At 38.2% G+C, this 19,311-nt stretch overlaps 1 protein-coding gene across 3 annotated transcripts in view; it reads right to left on the bottom strand.

The window, feature by feature from the left end:
• si:dkey-91m11.5 (PH_BCR_vertebrate and RhoGAP_Bcr domain-containing protein) overlaps positions 1 to 19,311 on the bottom strand; it is a 171,888-nt gene that overhangs the window by 86,465 nt on the left and 66,112 nt on the right. For all 3 annotated transcript variants that reach the window (XR_009807589.1, XM_061907021.1, XM_061907022.1), the window contains one exon: positions 660 to 832. Coding sequence is in view for 2 of the 3 variants with exons in the window: in XM_061907021.1 (XP_061763005.1) it covers positions 660 to 832 (173 nt within the window). In the remaining variant the exon portion in view is untranslated. The remainder of the gene's footprint in view (positions 1 to 659; positions 833 to 19,311) is intronic.

The raw sequence follows: 19,311 nt of genomic DNA, 5'->3' as shown, positions 1-19,311 counted from the left end.
GATGCAAGTGTAAGCCACTGTGACACTATTGTTCTTTTTTATTTTTATAAATGTCTAATGATAATGTCAATGAGGGATTTTTAATCACTGCTATGCTGAAATTATAACTAATATTGATACTAATATTGATAATATTAATTTTTGTTTCAGTACTTTTGGTTTGTTCTGTGTTGTGTTTGTGTCGCCTCTCAATTGCTCTGTTTATTGCAGTTCGGAGTGTTGCTGGGTCAGGTTCGGTTTTGGAATTGGATTGCATTGTTATGGTATTGCTGTGTATTGTTTTGTTGGATTGATTAAAAAAATACAAATAAATAAAATAATAGATTTTTTTAAAATGAGAATTGATTCTGAATCGCACGTGAGAATCGCGATTCAAATTCAAATCGATTTTTTCCCACACCCCTACTACCTACATTGGTCTAAAAGTAGCTAAGCTACAGAAAAAGCTACTGGTTAAAAAAGTAGCTAAGCTACCACCAAGCTAATGGAAAATGTAGTTAAGCTACATTGCTTAGCGACATGTAGCTTGTTACTGCCCATCACTGAATAAAATAGCACAGACTAAGACAAGCAGCAACATTTTGAAGATGCCACTTCTACAGCAATAAAATGTAAGACAAATTTAAGAAGTCAACTTAATTTCAGGTCAATGACATTACCGACAGTGTGGACTCAAGGGAACAAGACGACCGGGTGTCTCGGCTGCATCGACTCTTGGAGCGGAGCTGTGGCGGAGTGGAAGGAGACCCGGTGAGGGACAGAGCATCGTGACCAGACTGGTGGTCTTCTGAGTGTTCCAGGTCATAGTTGTATGATGGAGGCGCCTCGTTATCTGTCGGAAGCAAAAGAACAAAAGGTCACATTAAGAAAAAGAACCTTTTAATATGTTGGGAATCAATTTCTTGGTACAAGGCAGACCTGTGCAAAGTAAGACCACATGCGGTTCGTTGAGCTTTTCAATCCGGCCCGCCGGACATTCCCAAATCATTTTTTTAGGTCTTTAAGATGGAAAGTGTAGCTGCCATTATGATAAGCAGTCATGTTTTCTAATGACCGTAAGTCTTCAACTATACAAAGTATTTTAATGCTTGGAATTTACACTTATGGATGATATACCAGTTACTATGGTAATCTAATTCGTAGCTATGGTCATCTAATTAGTTGCTATGGTCATCTACGTCACATATACGTTACCATGAATTGATTAACGTGGACCCCGACTTAAACAAGTTGAAAAACTTATTCGGGTGTTACCATTTAGTGGTCAATTCTACGGAATATGTACTGAACTGTGAAATATACTAATAAAAGTTTCAATCAAATCAATCAATCAAGCAGCTCAGACGAGGCACCAAGCAGTGTGGGTGGGAAGCGTTTCCACGGACGCGGAAAGGAGATTTTCCCAACAAAGTTCTAAAGCTTAGTGATATATAGAATAGAATAAAAGTACTTTATTGATCCCTGGGGGAAATTCAGCAAATATCAGATGTATCAGATTTTAGGTGGGTTTATTTTGTACCCTTCGCGTTCATGTTTCACTGTTTGGTGCATTTTTGTTGCGTTTCACTTGATTGCAAAATATATCGATCGAAAGGGGGTGTGACGTTCATATTTTGTCAATATTCAGTGTTTTATAGTTCATAGAAAAAAGTAAGATTCCATTAGGTTTTTTTAAGGCGGTCTGTCATAATGTTTTTAGCATTCAATCAGACTTTATTGTGAGGTTTTGTATAAGTGTTCCTAAAAATAGATATATCGGCCCCCAGGCACATTTTTTCTCTAATTTGGCCCCCCCAAGTCAAAATAAGTGCCCAGGCTTGGTATAAGGGGTTTTTTTAGTAGCAATCCGTATATATTCTGCATGAGTCAACAGAACAGAACCCATTCAATGTGAGTTGTGTTTAATGGTCTCATGAAATCTGTAGATCACGCCTCCGGTTTGCTGCAGTTTAAATTTGAAATGGAATTTTGTATTGTGCATTAGCAGCAAACTAGCTTGTGTAAACCAAATGTCAGCCAACAAAAAACAAAACAAAGGACACTAAAATTGTTATGATGGACTGAAGTGAGAGATACAGTATTTCTCATATTACACAACAGTCACCTGTTCCAACTCTAGAAATGTCATTGTCACCGTCATTAAATGTTATTATGTTGCATATTTTGCACCAAACAAAGAGGTATGAAAATCAACCAAGCCACAAGCCTTGCAAACAATAACAGTGGACATCACTATACTATAAGACTAACGTTTAGATATAATAAATATACTGAATATGTAGATATATCCTCTAAGTCAGTGTTTCTCAACCTTTTTTCAGTGATGTACCCCCTGTGAACATTTTTTTAAATTCAATTACCCCCTAATAAGAGCAAAGCATTTTTGGTTGGAAAAAAAGAGATTAAGAAGTAAAATACGGCACTATGTCGTCAGTTTCTGATTTATTAAATTGTAAAACACTGCAAAATATTGCTCATTTGTAGTGGTCTTTCTTAATTGAATAATAGAATAGAATAGATTTTTTATTGTCATTATTACAGTGAACGGGTTCAAAGAACAACGAAATTAGAGCAGATCCCCTAAGGTGCATATACAATTTGGTAATATAAATAGTAAAAAAAAGTTAGAAAAAAAGAGATGTATCTATATATATTTATATATATCCACACACATGCATATATATATACATATACACATATAACATTATTGCACATTATAGTCCGAAAAAATAAACAATTTGGAAAAAAAATAAATAAAAATAACTAAAAATTGTTGAAAAATAAACAAATGATTCAATTCTACATAAAGATTTCTACACATAGAAGTAATCATCAACTTAAAGTGCCCTCTTTGGGGATTGTAATAGACATCCATCTGGATTCATCAACTTGATTTTAAACATTTCTTCACAAAAAAATACATTTTTAACATCAATATTTATGGAACATGTCCACAAAAAAATCTAGCTGTCAAAACTGAATATTGCATTGTTGCATTTCTTTTCACAGTTTATGAACTTACATTCATATTTTGTTGAAGTATTATTCAATAAATATATTTATAAAGGATTTTTGAATTGTTGCTATTATTGGAATATTTTTTTAAACTCTCACGTACCCCTTGGCATACCTTCAAGTACCCCCAGGGGTACGTGTACCCCCATTTGAAAACCACTGCTCTAAGTCAGTGGTTATCAGTGGGGGTACTTGGAAGTATGCCAAGGGGTACGTGAGATTTTTTTTGTAAAAATCTAAAAAAAACACGACGAGTTGAGTTTATACCAAAATGGATACATGGATGATAGAGCAGAGGATTGGGAGAATGTCATGTGGTCAGATGAAACCAAAATAGAACTTTTTGGTATAAACCCAACTCGTCGTGTTTGGAGGAAGAAGAATACTGAGTTGTATCCTAAGAACACCATACCTACTGTGAAGCATGGGGGTGGAAACATCATGTTTTGGGGCTGTTTTTCTGCTAAGGGGACAGGACGATTGATCCGTGTTAAGGAAAGAATGAATGGGGCCATGTATCGTGAGATTTTGAGCCAAAACCTCCTTCCATCAGCGAGAGCTTTGAATGGTTGACCAAATACTTATTTTCCACCATAATTTACAAATAAATTCTTTAAAATTCCTAGGATGTGAATTCCTGGATTGTTTTTTTCACATTCTGTCTCTCACAGTTAAAGTGTACCTATGATGAAAATTACAGACCTCTGTCATCATTTCAAGTGGGAGAACTTGCACAATCGGTGGCTGACTAAATACTTTTTTGCCCCACTGTATGTGTGTGCTGCAAGCGTATTTGTATTGGCAAACTATTCCAGTGGAACACAGAACAGCACGCAGTCATTTGTCATGTATCAAATCCTCTTTAGACCTTGACAACCCTGTGTCCTTGTCCGTGCCAGCCACCAAGTGCTTGTGCCAGGTGAGTGGATAACAGGCAACACGCACGCAACGCTCATGCCTGCAACAGTACGTCCACTCTGTCACTGGTTTTCGAAGATGAACCCAAGAAAAAATGACACATTTAATTATATGCTCGCGACAGAGTGGAATTTGAATTGGAGCAACAACATACACCAGAAAAACAAGTGATTTTGGTTTTGGACACCCGTAAGAAAAAGATCAACAGGCTGGATATCTTGTGATCTTTGTAAATACAAAACCAGTGAAGTTGGCACGTTGCGTAAATGGTAAATAAAAACAGAATACAACGATTTGCAAATCCTTTTCAACCTATATTTAATAGAATGCACTGCAAAGAGGAGATACTTACCGTTCAAACTGGAAAACCTTGTTATTTTTGCAAATGTTAGCTCATATGGAATTTGATGCCTGCAACATGTTTCAAAAAAGTTGGCACAAGTGGCAAAAAAGACTGAGAAAGTTGAGAAATGCTCATCAAACACTTATTTGGAACATCCCACGATTAAACTAGTGAGCATCCTGGATGATGCCAGTCACCCTCTGCATAGCGTTATCAGTAGCCAGAGGAGCCTGTTCAGTTCTAGACTGCTTCATCCCAAGTGCAGGACTAATAGACTCAAGAACTCCTTTGTCCCACACGCCATTAGACTGTACAACTCCTCTCTGGGACGGGGGGTATTAGGATGACAGGGGATGCAAAACATTAACAGTGCAATACGTTTTCATAACATGGTCACTACTGCCTACTTTGTCTTGTTATATTCTTATTTTACTGTTATATTGTTATTCCCATTGTTTTTATTATTTTTGTAATATTTCTCTATTTTGTTTCCTTTTAAACCCCCATTATTTACCTTTTACCTTTTTTATTTATTTATTTATTTTTTAAATTGATCTCAACTATGTACACTGCTGCTGGAATTTTAATTTTCCTGAAGGAACTCTCCTGAAGGAATCAATAAAGTACTATCTATCCATCTATCTATCTAAACAGGGTAATTGGGAACAGGTGGGTGCCATGATTGGGTATAAAAGCAGCTTCCATGAAAGGCTCAGTCGTTCACAACCAAGGATGGGGCGAGAGTCACCATTTTGTCAACAAATGCGTAGGGAAATTGATTAAGGACAACATTTCTCAACTATCTTTTGCAAGGAATTTAGGGATTTCGCCATCTACGGTCCGTAATATCTTCAAAAGGTTTAGAGAATCTGGAGAAATCCCTGCACGTAAGCAATTATATTACGGACCTTCGATCCCTCAGGCGGTACTGCATCCAAAAGCGACATCAGTGTGTAAAGGATATAACCACATGGGCTCAGGAACACTTCAGAAAACCACTGTCAGCAACTACAGTTGGTCGTTACATCTGTAAGTGCAAGTTAAAACTTTATTATGCAAAGCGAAAGCTGTTTATCAACAACACCCAGAAACGCCGCCGGCTTCACTGGGCCCAAGCTCATCTTAGATTGACTGATGCAAAGCGGAAAAGTGTTCTGTGGTCTGACGAGTAGTAGAGTTTTAATTTGCACTTACAGATGTAGCGACCAACTGTAGTTACTGACAGTGGTTTATGAAGTGTTCCTGAGCCCATGTGGTGATATCCTTCACACACTGATGTCGGTTTTGGATGCAGTACCGCCTGAGGGATCGAAAGTCCGTAATATCATTGCTTACGTGCAGTGATTTCTCCAGATTCTCTGAACCTTTTGATGATTTTACGGACAGTAGATGGTAAAATCCCTAAATTCCTTGCAATGGCTCGTTGAGAAAAGTTGTTTTAAAACTGTTTGACAATTTGCTCACAAAGTGGTGACCCTCACCCCATCCTTGTTTGTGAATTACTTAGCATTTCATGGAAGCTGCTTTTATACCCAATCATGGCACCCACCTGTTCCCAATTAGCCTGCACACCTGTGGGATGTTCCATATAAGTGTTTGATGAGCATTCCTCAACTTTATCAGTATTTATTGCCACATTTCCCAACTTTTTTGTCACGTGTTGCTGGCGTCAAATTCTAAAAGTAATGACTATTTGCACCAAAAAAAAATGTTTATCAGTTGTAACATCAAATATGTTGTCTTTGTAGCATATTCAACTGAATATGGGTTGAAAATTATTTGCAAATCATTGTATTCTGTTTATATTTACATCGAACACAATTTCCCAACTCATATGGAAACGGGGTTTGTACTATCAATCAATCAATCAATCAATGTTTACTTATATAGCCCTAAATCACTAGTGTCTCAAAGGGCTGAACAAACCACTACAACATCCTCGGTAGGCCCACATAAGGGCAAGGAAAACTCACACCCAGTGGGACGTCGGTGACAATGATGACTATGAGAACCTTGGAGAGGAGGAAAGCAATGGATGTCGAGCGGGTCTAACATGATACTGTGAAAGTTCAATCCACAATGGATCCAACACAGTCGCGAGAGTCCAGTCCAAAGCGGATCCAACACAGCAGCGAGAGTACCGTTCACAGCGGAGCCAGCAGGAAACCATCCCAAGCGGAGGCGGATCAGCAGCGCAGAGATGTCCATAGCCGATACACAGGCAAGCAGTACATGGCCACCGGATCGGACCGGACCCCCTCCACAAGGGAGAGTGGGACATAGAAGAAAAATAAAAGAAACGGCAGATCAACTGGTCTAAAAAGGGAGTCTATTTAAAGGCTAGAGTATACAAATGAGTTTTAAGGTGAGACTTAAATGCTTCTACTGAGGTGGCATCTCGAACTGTTACCGGGAGGGCATTCCAGAGTACTGGAGCCCGAAAGGAAAACGCTCTATAGCCCGCAGACTTTTTTTGGGCTTTGGGAATCACTAACAAGCCGGAGTCTTTTGAACGCAGATTTCTTGCCGGGACATATGGTACAATACAATCTGCAAGATAGGATGGAGCTAGACCGTGTAGTATTTTATACGTAAGTAGTAAAACCTTAAAGTCACATCTTAAATGCACAGGAAGCCAGTGCAGGTGAGCCAGTACAGGCGTAATGTGATCAAACTTTCTTGTTCTTGTCAAAAGTCTAGCAGCCGCATTTTGTACCAACTGTAATCTTTTAATGCTAGACATGGGGAGACCCGAAAATAATACGTCACAGTAGTCGAGGCGAGACGTAACAAACGCATGGATAATGATCTCAGCGTCTTTAGTCTTTAGTCAAAATGTCTTTACTATCGTTCCTTATTAATATTACTATCATGCCAACTACAACCTTTTTGAGGGCTTTAGCACCCTTGAAAAAGTATATAACTTGCAAGGAATTTCTACACAAATTCATTCAGCAGGACAGCAGGAAAATCCAATATAATTATACAGTAAGACCAATTTGGTTTTTCAGGATGGAAGGTCCCATTATGGGAGGATTAGAGCCAGTTGCATTTTTTCTTATTTTTTTTTTTTGTAAAACGTTCTAATCCATGTGTTTATTTGGTCTTTAGAATGTGCTGCGGGCCAATAACGAACAGGCTGCAAATGGCCCCACACCCCTGGTTTTGATTGTCGGGGGAATGCCTTGCTTAAGGGTGCATCAACAGTACTTAGGTATCTGCTCTTCAACAACTAGATGTCATTTCTTTTTGTATGCAGCCGGGCTCAGACTGGGAGCGAGCCAACAAAAAGATTGACGACAGGAAAGAGAGGATTCCGGAAAGCGCAGGAGGATAAAGGAGGAGTCACCCTGGAAATGTTTCCAGTGGATTCAAGAGAACACGGTGACATCCACACAGGTCTTGACAAAAGACTCCAACAAACAAAGTGCCCAAAAGAGAGGGAGTGTATTGACCGTGTGAGGAACAAGCCAGCTTTGCGACGCAAGGGAAGTTGATGTGAAAGACCACTCTGTGTTCCAGTGAGATTATACATCAGCTCAGCCACTAGATCAGGGGTCTGCAACCCACGGCTCTGGAGCCACATGCGGCTCTTTCATGCCACTGCCGTGGCTCCCTTTGAAACAAAATGTCAACAAATAATGGTTACTTAAAGGGGAACATTATCACAATTTCAAAAGGGTTAAAAACAATAAAAATCAGTTCCTAGTGGCTTGTTTTATTTTTCGACGTTTTTTTCAAAATTTTACCGGTCCCGGAATATCCCTAAATAAAGCTTTAAAGTGCCTTATTTTCGCTATCTTCGAAACCACTATCCATTTCCCTGTGACGTCATACAGGGCTGGCAATACAAACAACATGGCGGTTACCGCAGCAAGATATAGCGACATTAGCTCGGATTCAGACTCGGATTTCAGCGGCTTAAGCGAGTCAACAGATTATGCATGTATTGAAACAGATGGTCGGAGTATGGAGAAAGATAGCGAAAACAAAATTGAAGAAGAAACTGAAGCTATTGAGCGAATAGCTATTGACGTTATTCGGCCATAGCATGGGTGTACCTAATGAAGTGGCCCATAGCATGGCTGCCTTATTAGCATCGCCGGTAAAATGTGCGGACCAAACGATCAGGACTTTCGCATCTTGTGACACTGGAGCAACTTAAATATGTCGATTGGTAAGTGTTTGTTTCGCATTAAATGTGGGTATCTAGTTTCAAATGTACATACAGCTAGCGTAAATAGCATGTTAGCATCGATTAGCGTAGCATGTTAGCATCGATTAGCTGGCAGTCATGCTGCGACCAAATATGTCTGATTAGCACATAAGTCAACAACATCAACAAAACTCACCTTTGTGATTTTGTTGACTTAATGGTTGCAAATGCATCTGCAGGTTATCCATACATCTCTGTGCCATGTCTGTCTTAGCATCGCCGCTCAAATGTGAAGACACTCTGGTACATTCAATGGGGGTCTGGCGGCAGATTTCTTGCCAGTGGTGCAACTTGAATCCCTCCCTGTTAGTGTTGTTACACCCTCCGACAACACACCGACGAGGCATGATGTCTCCAAGGTTCCAAAAAATAGTCGAAAAAATGGAAAATAACAGAGCTGAGACCCGGTGTTTGTAATGTGTTGAAAATGAAAATGGCGGGTGTGTTACCTCGGTGACGTCACGTTATGACGTCATCGCTACAAGACCGATAAACAGAAAGGCGTTTAATTTGCCAAAATTCACCCATTTAGAGTTCGGAAATCGGTTAAAAAAATACATGGTCTTTTTTCTGCAACATCAAAGTATATATTGACGCTTGCATAGGTTTGGTGATAATGTTCCCCTTTAAAGGCCTACTGAAACCCACGACTACCGACCACGCAGTCTGATAGTTTATATATCAATGATGAAATAATAACATTGCAACACATCCCAATACGGCCTTTTTACTTTACTAAATTGCAATTTTTAATTTCGCGCCGAAATATCCTGCAGAAACGTCTCGGTATGATGAAGCGTGCGTGTGACGTCGCGCATTGTATAAAACATTTTGTTCCAGCATCGTTCCCAGCTATTGAGTTGTCTGTTTTCATCACAAAATTCCACAGTATTCTGGACATCTGTGTTGCTGAATCTTTTGCAATTTGTTCAATGAACAATGGAGACGTCAAAGAAGAAAGCCGTAGGTGGGAAGCGGTGTATTGCGGCCGCCTTTAGCAACACAAACACAGCCGGTGTTTCATTGTTTACATTCCCGAAAGATGACGCTGAAGCTTTACTATGGAACAGAGCGGTCAAGCGAACACAGTTGGATTGGACCACACACACAAAGTACAGTGTATTATGCAGTGATCATTTCGAAAGATCGTGTTTCGAAGAGGGTCCCTTGCGAGGGGCAGAGATGGGCATCACCACCACCACTGGTGCTGAAGAAAAGTGCAGGGCTGACCTTCAGGTTGTACAGGTACGACCATATAATCTCACTAAAACACTAGTAACACAATAAGCAGATTTTCTAGAATTATCCTAGTAAATTTGTCTAATAACATCTGAATCGCTCCCACTGCCCTCTAGTCTTTTTTTTTTTCCTAGTCCTTCACTCTCACTTTCCTCATCCACAAATCTTTCATCCTCGCTCAAATTAATGGGGAAATCGTCGCTTTCTCGGTCCGAATCGCTCTCGCTGCTGGTGGCCATGATTGTAAACAATTTTCAGATGTGAGGAGCTCCACAACCCGTGACGTCACGCACACATCTGCTACTTCCGGTACAGGCAAGGCTTTCTTATTAGCGACCAAAAGTTGTGAAATTTATCGTGGATGTTCTCTACTAAATCCTTTCAGCAAAAATATGGCAATATCGCGAAATGATCAAGTATGACACCTAGAATGGACCTGCTATCCCCGTTTAAATAAGAAAATCTCATTTCAGTAGGCCTTTAATTACATTTATCTACTTATTTTTAATCTAACAGTTGTTATTTTGGAGAGGTCTGGTATCTAATCATAAGATAATAAAACATTTTGATATATTGTTGATCGAAGGTAGGTAGGTAGGTCTGTCGGTCTTTATTGTCATTGCAACAAGTACAATGAAACTTTGTTTTCAGCACAAACCCGTTCAAGATTAGACAAACAAACAGTGTACATGGTTACAGAACAGGAACGTAAAAGATGGGGAAAAAGGTCAACGCTGGGGGGGATGAGTTAAAAAATACAATCCAGACTGGGCTCCTAAGGGGGCCTAGTCTGGAGTGGGAAAAAAACCTCCATAGCAAAGCATATTACAATGTACATCTCGAGACTTGCAACAGAGAGGGGGAGTGGGGGCTACGGCGGCTGGCTGCAGCTCCTCTGGCACTGCCCAGCCGGCCATCAGCCCCTGTGCGTCATCTTTTGCTGCCAAGCAATTGTATTGTTTTTAGCGGTCAACCCCCGCCCGGTAAGATAGCAATGGACGACGGATCCTGAATTGATCATTACCATGAATTGATTAACATGGACCCCGACTTAAACAAGTTGAAAAACTTATTCGGGTGTTACCATTTAGTGGTCAATTGTACGGAATATGTACTGTACTGTGCAATCTACTAATAAAAGTATCAATCAATCAAAAAAGGGAAACATTTCTGATGAAAATAGAACATTTAATGCTGGTTTAGCTCGGTTGTTAGAGTGGCCGTGCCAGCAGCTTGAGGGTTGCAGGTTCGATTCCCGCTTCCGCCATCCTAGTCCCTGCCGTTGTGTCCTTGGGCAAGACACTTTACCCACCTGCTCCCAGTGCCACCCACACTGGTTTAAATGTAACTTAGATATTGGGTGTCACTATGTAAAAGCGCTTTGAGTCACTAGAGAAAAGCGCTATATAAATATAATTCACTTCACTTCATGGACAGATTAATTTGCTTCCATTCATGACAAGGTTGTTCTTTTCCCTTATTAGCCAAATGAAATATGCCGAAGTTGTATGCCTTCAGAATATTGGCGCAAATTGATTTTTTTTCAAATTCATTAATAAGCGAAGGACCAGTGTATTTTTTTTCGAAGGTTCAAAATAATTTGGTGATTTGCTTATACCCAGAAATAAAATGCAAATTGTTGTCAAGTGTTTGATTTTATAAATTCTAGAGCAGGGGTCACCAACCTTTTTGAAACCAAGAGCTACTTCTTGGGTACTGATTAGTGCGAAGGGCTACCAGTTTGATACACATTTTAAAAAATTGCCAGAAATAGCCAATTTGCTCAATTTACCTTTAATAAATAAATCTATATATATAAAAAAATGGGTATTTCTGTCTGTCATTCCGTTGTACGTTTTTTTTCCTTTTACGGAAGGTTTTTTGTAGAGAACAAATGATGAAAAAAAACAATTAATTGAACAGTTTAAAAGAGGAGAAAACACAGACAAAATGAAAATTAAATTTTGAAACATAGTTTATCTTCAATTTCGACTCTTTAAAATTCTACCGAAAAAAGAGTAGAAAAACTAGCTAATTTGAATCTTTTTGAAAAAATAAAAATTTATGGAACATCATTAGTAATTTTTCCTGATTAAGATTAATTTTAGAATTTTGATGACATGTTTTAAACAGGTTAAAATCCAATCTGCAGAATATATAACAAATTGGACCAAGCTATATTTCTAACAAAGACAAATCATTATTTCTTCTAGATTTTCCAGAGCAAAAATTTTCAAAGAAATTCAAAAGACTTTGGAATAAGACTTAAATTTGATTCTACAGATTTTCTAGATTTGCCAGAATATTTTTTTTTAATTTTAATCATAGGTTTGAAAAAATATTTAACACATATTCTTTGTCGAAAAAACAGAAGCTAAAATTAAGAATTAAATTAAAATGTATTTATTATTCTTTACAATAAAAAAAATAAATTTTACTTGAACATTGATTTAAATCATGGGTGTCAAACTCTGGCCCGCGGGCCAAAATTCTCCCGATTTCCACCCGGACAATATTGAGGGCGTGCCTTAAAGGCACTGCCTTTAGTATTTTCTACAACCTGTCGTCACATCCGCATTTCCTCCATACAAACAGCGTGCAGGCCCACTCGCATAATAGTGAATGCAAGGCATACTTGGTCAACAGCCATACAGGTCACACTGAGGGTGGCCGTATAAACGACTTTAACACTGTTACAAATATGCGCCACAATGTGAACTCACACCAAACAAGAATGACAAACACATTTCGGGAGAACATCTGCACTGTAACATAACATAAACACAACAGAACAAATACCCAGAACCCCTTGCACCACTAATTATTTCGGGACGCTACGATATATTTTGATATGTACCTCAGAAGGCTGCAAATAGAAAAGAGGAATTCAATTCGTATGTAGCTGAGATAGGCGCCAGCACCCCCGCGACCCCAAAAGGGAATAAGCGGTAGAATAATGGATGGATGGATTTAAATTTTATTTGATATGCCATTGATATTTTTTAATTATTATTATTATTATTCGAAACTGGATTTTGCATGTCACTATAAAGTTATATAAGCCTTGCTTGTTCAATATTTAATGCAAAACTTGTTTGGGTCCCTATTAAAAGGTTAATTTGTTCAACCTTGGCCTGCGGCTTTGTTCAGTTTTAAATTTTGGGCCCACTCTGTATTTGAGTTTGACACCCCTGATTTAAATTGTCAGGAAAGAAAGGGAAAAAAATCCTAAAATCATTTTTATGGTTGTATTTTTTCTCTAAAATTGTCGTTCTGAAAGTTATAAGAAGCAAAGTAAAACAAATACATTTATTTATTCAAACAAGTGAAAACCAAGTCTTTGAAATATTTTTCAAATTCTATTGGAGTTTTGTCTCTCTTAGAATTAAAAATGTCGAGCAAACGAGACCAGCTTGCTAGTAAATAAATGAAATTTAAAAAATTGAGGCAGCTCACTGGTAAGTGCTGCTATTTGAGCTATTTTTAGAACAGGCCAACGGGCGACTCATCTGGTCCTTACGGGCGACTGGTGACCCCTGTTCTATAGCATAGGTGTAACGAAACTATAAGTGGTGTTATCGTCACTTTAGAAATCTAACAGAGTTTGCGGCTCAAGTTGGGTTTTATTTGGGGGCAAATGGGCTCAAATGGTTCTTTGTTTGCTGAAGGTTGCCGAGCCCTACACTACATGAATAACACGTCCTCTTCTAAAGCAGGAGTCTCAGAGCCACAAAGTATCTCCAAAAGCAAACAATCAGCTCTTAAAATGATCACAGTAAGCAAGACGGCATACAGTATAGTCGACCATAATAAAACCTTGGTGTGTTTTATTGAATCTGTCCTTAAGTCCGTGGCAGTGTGAGCCTCACAGTTTGAAAAGCTAACGAGAAGTACCGAGGAAGTGACCAGGCGGTCCTGTCCTGGAAATTCAACAATTCATCTACTTTAAAGCGGAAACAGGCAATCTGCACAAGGCCATCTTTACACAAACAAGCTCCACTCACACCATGACTACAGTCTCCACAATCAGGACTTATTCCATATTACAATTCACCTGAAATCTCATGTACTTTAATACGATTCAACTTTAAATGTGTCTTTCATTCATCATACAAGATACAGAATGTACTGTAGTAGTATGTATTGTGCACTTATATTGCCAAATATCAGCTACTGTGTGGAAATGTTGGGGAACACATATACAGTGGGGCAAAAAAGTATTTAGTCAGCCACCGATTGTGCAAGTTCTCCCACTTCAAAGGATGACAGAGGTCTGTCATTTTCATCATAGGTACACTTCAACTGTGAGAGACAGAATGTGGAAAAAAAAATCCAGGAATTTTAAATAATTTATTTGTAAATTATGGTGGAAAATAAGTATTTGGTCAACCATTCAAAGCTCTCACTGATGGAAGGAGGTTTTGGCTGAAAATCTCACGATACATGGCCCCATTCATTCTTTCCTTAACACGGATCAGTCGTCCTGTCCCCTTAGCAGAAAAACAGCCCCAAAGCATGATGTTTCCACCCCCATGCTTCACAGTAGGTATGGTGTTCTTGGGATGCAACTCAGTATTCTTCTTACTCCAAACACGACGAGTTGAGTTTATACCAAAATGGATAGAGCAGAGGATTGGGAGAATGTCAAAATAGAACTTTTTGGTATAAACTCAACTCGTCGTGTTTGGAGGAAGAAGAATACTGAGTTGCATCCCAAGAACACCATAACTACTGTGAAGCATGGGGGTGGAAACATCATGCTTTGGGGCTGTTTTTCTGCTAAGGGGACAGGACGATTGATCCGTGTTAAGGAAAGAATGAATGGGGCCATGTATCGTGAGATTTTGAGCCCAAACCTCCTTCTATCAGTGAGAGCTTTGAATGGTTGACCAAATACTTATTTTCCACCATAAATTACAAATAAATTCTTTAAAATTCCTAGAATGTGAATTCCTGGATTGTTTTTTCCACATTCTGTCTCTTAGAGTTGAAGTGTACCTATGATGAAAATTACAGACCTCTGTCATCCTTTGAAGTGGGAGAACTTGCACAATTGGTGGCTGACTAAATACTTTTTTGCCCCACTATATATGTGTTCCCCAACATTTCCACACAGTAGCTGATATATGGCAATAAAAGTGCACAATACATACTACTACAGTACATACTGTATATTGTATTATGAATGAAAGACAAATTTAAAGTTGAATCGTATTAAAGTACATGAGATCCCAGGTGAATTGTAATATGGAATAAATCCTGATTCTCCCACTTAAAATGATGACAGAGGTCTGTAATTTTCATCATAGGTACACTTCAACTGTGAGAGACAGAATGTGGGAAAAAAAATTCAGGAATTCACATTTTAGGAATTTTAAAGAATTTATTTGTAAATTATGGTGGAAAATAAGTATTTGGTCAACCATTCAAAGCTCTCACTGACGGATTGAGGTTTTGGCTCAAAATCTCACGATACATGGCCCCATTCATTCTTTCCTTAACACGGATCAATCGTCCTGTCCCCTTAGCAGAAAAACAGCCCCAAAGCATGATGTTTCCACCCCCATGCTTCACAGTAGATGTGGTGTTCTTGGGACGCAACTCAGTATTCTTCTTCCTCCAAACACGACGAGTTGAGTTTATACCAAAATGGATACATGGATGATACAGCAGAGGATTGTGAGAATGTTGAAACCAAAATAGAACTTTTTGGTATAAACTCAACTCGTCGTGTTTGGAGGAAGAAGAATACTGAGTTGCATCCCAAGAACACCACACCTACTGTGAAGCATGGAGGTGGAAACATCATGCTTTGGGGCTGTTTTTCTGCTAAGGGGACAGGACGATTGATCCGTGTTAAGGAAAGAATGAATGGGGCCATGTATCGTGAGATTTTGAGCCAAAACCTCCTTCCATCAGTGAGAGCTTTGAATGGTTGACCAAATCCTTATTTTCCACCATAATTTACAAATAAATTCTTTAAAATTCCTAGAATGTGAATTCCTGGATTGTTTTTCCACATTCTGTCTCTCACAGTTGAAGTGTACCTATGATGAAAATTACAGACCTCTGTCATCATTTGAAGTGGGAGAACTTGCACAATTGGTGGCTGACTAAATACTTTTTTGCACAACTGTAAGAGTGTCATAAAGGCATTCTACAGATAAGAGCTATAAGGATTATCTAGAACAGTGGTTCTCAAATGGGGGTACTTGAAGGTATGCCAAGGGGTACATGAGATTTTTTTTTTTAAATATTCTAAAAAAATAGCAGCAATTCAAAAATCCTTTATAAATATATTTATTGAATAATACTTCAAAAAATATGAATTTGTATGTTAATAAACTGTGAAAAAAAAATGCAATAATGTAATATTCAGTGTTGACGGCCAGATTTTCTGTGGACATGTTCCATAAATATTTATGTTAAAGATTTCTTTTTTTATGAAGAAATGTTTATTTATAATTGAATCACTTGTTTATTTTTCAACACATTTTTAGTTATTTTTTTCCAACTAGTTCAAGAAAGACCACTACAAATGAGCAATATTTTGCACTGTTATACAATTTAATAAATCAGAAACTGATGACAAAGTGCTGTATTTTACTTCTTTATCTCTTTTTTTCAACCAAAAATGATTTGCTCTGATTAGGGGGTACTTGAATTAAAAAAAATTTTCACAGGGGGTACATCACTGAAAAAAGGTTGAGAACCACTGATCTAGAACACACTAACACAGGGGTAGGGAACCTATGGCTCTAGAGCCAGATGTGGCTCTTTTGATGACTGCATCTGGCTCTCGGATAAATCTGAGCTGACATTGCTTAACACAATAAATAATGACTAATTCCACTTGTAATCAAAGTGTTAAAAATAACGTTCAAAATATTAAACATGCTCATGCATTTGAATCCATCCATCCTTTTTTCTACCGCACTTGTTCAAGAAATTGCATGATTTATTTATTATTGTTTTTTTTTTAGGGCTTGCCCTCCTGGGGGTTCTTCAGACCACCAAGCACCGACATAAAAGCCTGTTTCAGGGTTACGATATTTTCTTATTTTTCAATAAGTCTCTTAGTTGCTTTCCAGTAATTGTTTTTTTCTCTTTCGTTCTCGCTCGCGCTCTGGCTCCAGCTCCAACCCCGTCTCTCCTCCCGGCTGCTGCTAATAACAGAGCGACAGGTGATTAGATAACAAGGCCCAGGTAGGCCATCCACGCACCTGTGGCTGATTTCGAGGCCGGTCCTGACACACCCCGCTTCGCTGCAGGCCCGCAGGCCACGCCTCTCCACAGTTAGCTTCAGAATATCAACGTTATTACAAAGAATACGAGACCTATTATACTCTAGTAATGTTGGTCTTACTTAAAAATGCACGCGTTTAGTTGTGTTCAGTGTTGAAAAAAAATATTATATGGCTCTTACGGAAATACATTTTAAAATATTTGGATTCTTGGCTCTCTCAGCCAAAAAGGTTCCCGACCCCTTCACTAACGTATTGTTTATTAATTCTGGTTTATTAAAACTACAGGAGCTAGTAAAGTTACAGACATTATGTGTTATGTTTAAGGCTAAAAGTAAAATATTACCAGCAAAATTACAAAAAATGTTTGTCATTAATTCTGAGAATGAAGAGCATAGAATGAAGGACAACTTTAAAACAAATGTGGTGGGTGTTAAACTCTGGAATTCTCCTTACAATGAGATAAAAGACTGTAAAAATCTATTCCAGTTGAAAAAAATACATAAAGACAGAACAATAAGATCATATGGACAGTCATAAGTGTTTACATTTTGCTTTATGTTTATTATTTTACTTATTTTTTTGTCTGGTTCTGTATTTGTTTTGTATCCTCCCGTGGGGTGTATTTTACTTTTTTTGGTTCGGTTTGTACTTTTGCATTTGTTGTATTTTTTGTTTGTTTTCATTATATTTGGATGCATTTGTTTGGTTTGTAGGCTATCCATTGAATAAGACTATGTATTATGATGTAGGGGGCAGGAAAGTATAAGATTTTCTTCATTTTAATTTTCCTGAAGGAACTTTCCTGAAGTTTTATCTATCTATTTATCTATCTATTAGGGCTGTGAATCTTTGGGTGTCCCACGATTTGATTCAATATCGATTCTTGGGGTCACGATTCGATAATATATCGATTTTTTCGATTCAATTCCCGATTCAAAAACGATATTTTTCCGATTCAAAACGATTCATTCAATACATAGGATTTCAGCAGGATGTACCCCAGTCTGCTGACATGCTAGCAGAGCAGTAGATTTAAAAAAAAAAAAAAAAAGCTTTTATACTTGTAAAGGAAAAAATTTTATCAACTGATTGCAATAATGTAAAATTGTTTTAACTATTGAACGAACCAAAAATATGACTTATTTTATCTTTGTGAAAACATTGGACACAGTGTGTTGTCAAGCTTATGAGCTATTGTTCTTTTTTATTATTGTCATAAAAGTCTAATGATAATGTCAGTGAGGGATTTTTAATCACTGCTATGCTGAAATTATAATTAATATTGATACTGTTGTTGATAATATTCATTTTTGTTTCATTGCTTTTGGTTTGTTCTGTATCGTGTTTGTGTCTCCTCTCAATTGCTCTGTTTATTGCAGTTCTGAGTGTTGCTGGGTCAGGTTCGGTTTTGGAATTGGATTGCATTGTTATGGTATTGCTGTGTAGTGGTTTGTTGGATTGATTAAAAAAAAAAAAATTAGATATCTTTAAAATAGGAGAATCGATTCTGTATCGCACAACGTAAATGATTCGATTCATATTCGAATCGATTTTTTCCCACACCCCTACTATCTATCTATCTATCCTGTTCCTTCTCAGGCATTGCTGAGGTTTAATTGTCTATTGATCAAAGATGCACATCAATGAAGGAGATAAATACAAAATGAATGAAAACAGTGTACAGTATGTGCTTTTATTCTGTATCTAATCCATTCAACTCCCCTTCCAATTTTAAAATCTATGAACCAATTTGGGAATTAAATTATCCCCATAAGTGATTGCGGGAATCAGTCAACTAAAGAGCACTGTCACTGTCACGAGGAAATGATCATGCTCAAACAATATCGTAAGGCCGGAATATGTGAATGAGTGAAAGTGATAATCTTACCAATTATCTACCATTTTTTCCCCCAGTTTTTGGTTCCTTCTGAACATTTTTGTGGAGAGTGAGCATGTTTAACGAATTGGAGGGTTTAAATTGTCCACCAAGTCGGACACGTTTCCAGTGAGGGTTGGACTCCGCCAAGGCTGCCCTTTGTCACTGATTCTGTTCATAACTTTTATGGACAGATCCGGTTTGGTGGTCTCTGCTTTTTGCAAATGATGTGGTCCTGATGGCTTCATCTGGCCAGGATCTTCAGCTCTTACTGGATCGGTTCGCAGCAGAGTGTGAAGCGACTGGGATGAGAATCGGCACCTCCAAGTCCGAGTCCATGGTACTTGCCCGTAAAAAGGGTGGAGTACCATCTCCAGGTTGGGGAGGAGACCTTGCCTCAAGTGGAGGAGTTCAAGTACCTCGGAGTCTTGTTCACGAGTGAAATCGACAGGCGGAT

The sequence above is a fragment of the Nerophis ophidion genome, linkage group LG07, assembly GCF_033978795.1.
Source record: "Nerophis ophidion isolate RoL-2023_Sa linkage group LG07, RoL_Noph_v1.0, whole genome shotgun sequence".
Lineage (NCBI taxonomy): Eukaryota > Metazoa > Chordata > Actinopteri > Syngnathiformes > Syngnathidae > Nerophis > Nerophis ophidion.
The sequence above is the reverse complement of the archived record's forward strand: the minus strand, read 5'-3'. Positions and strand labels throughout refer to the sequence as shown.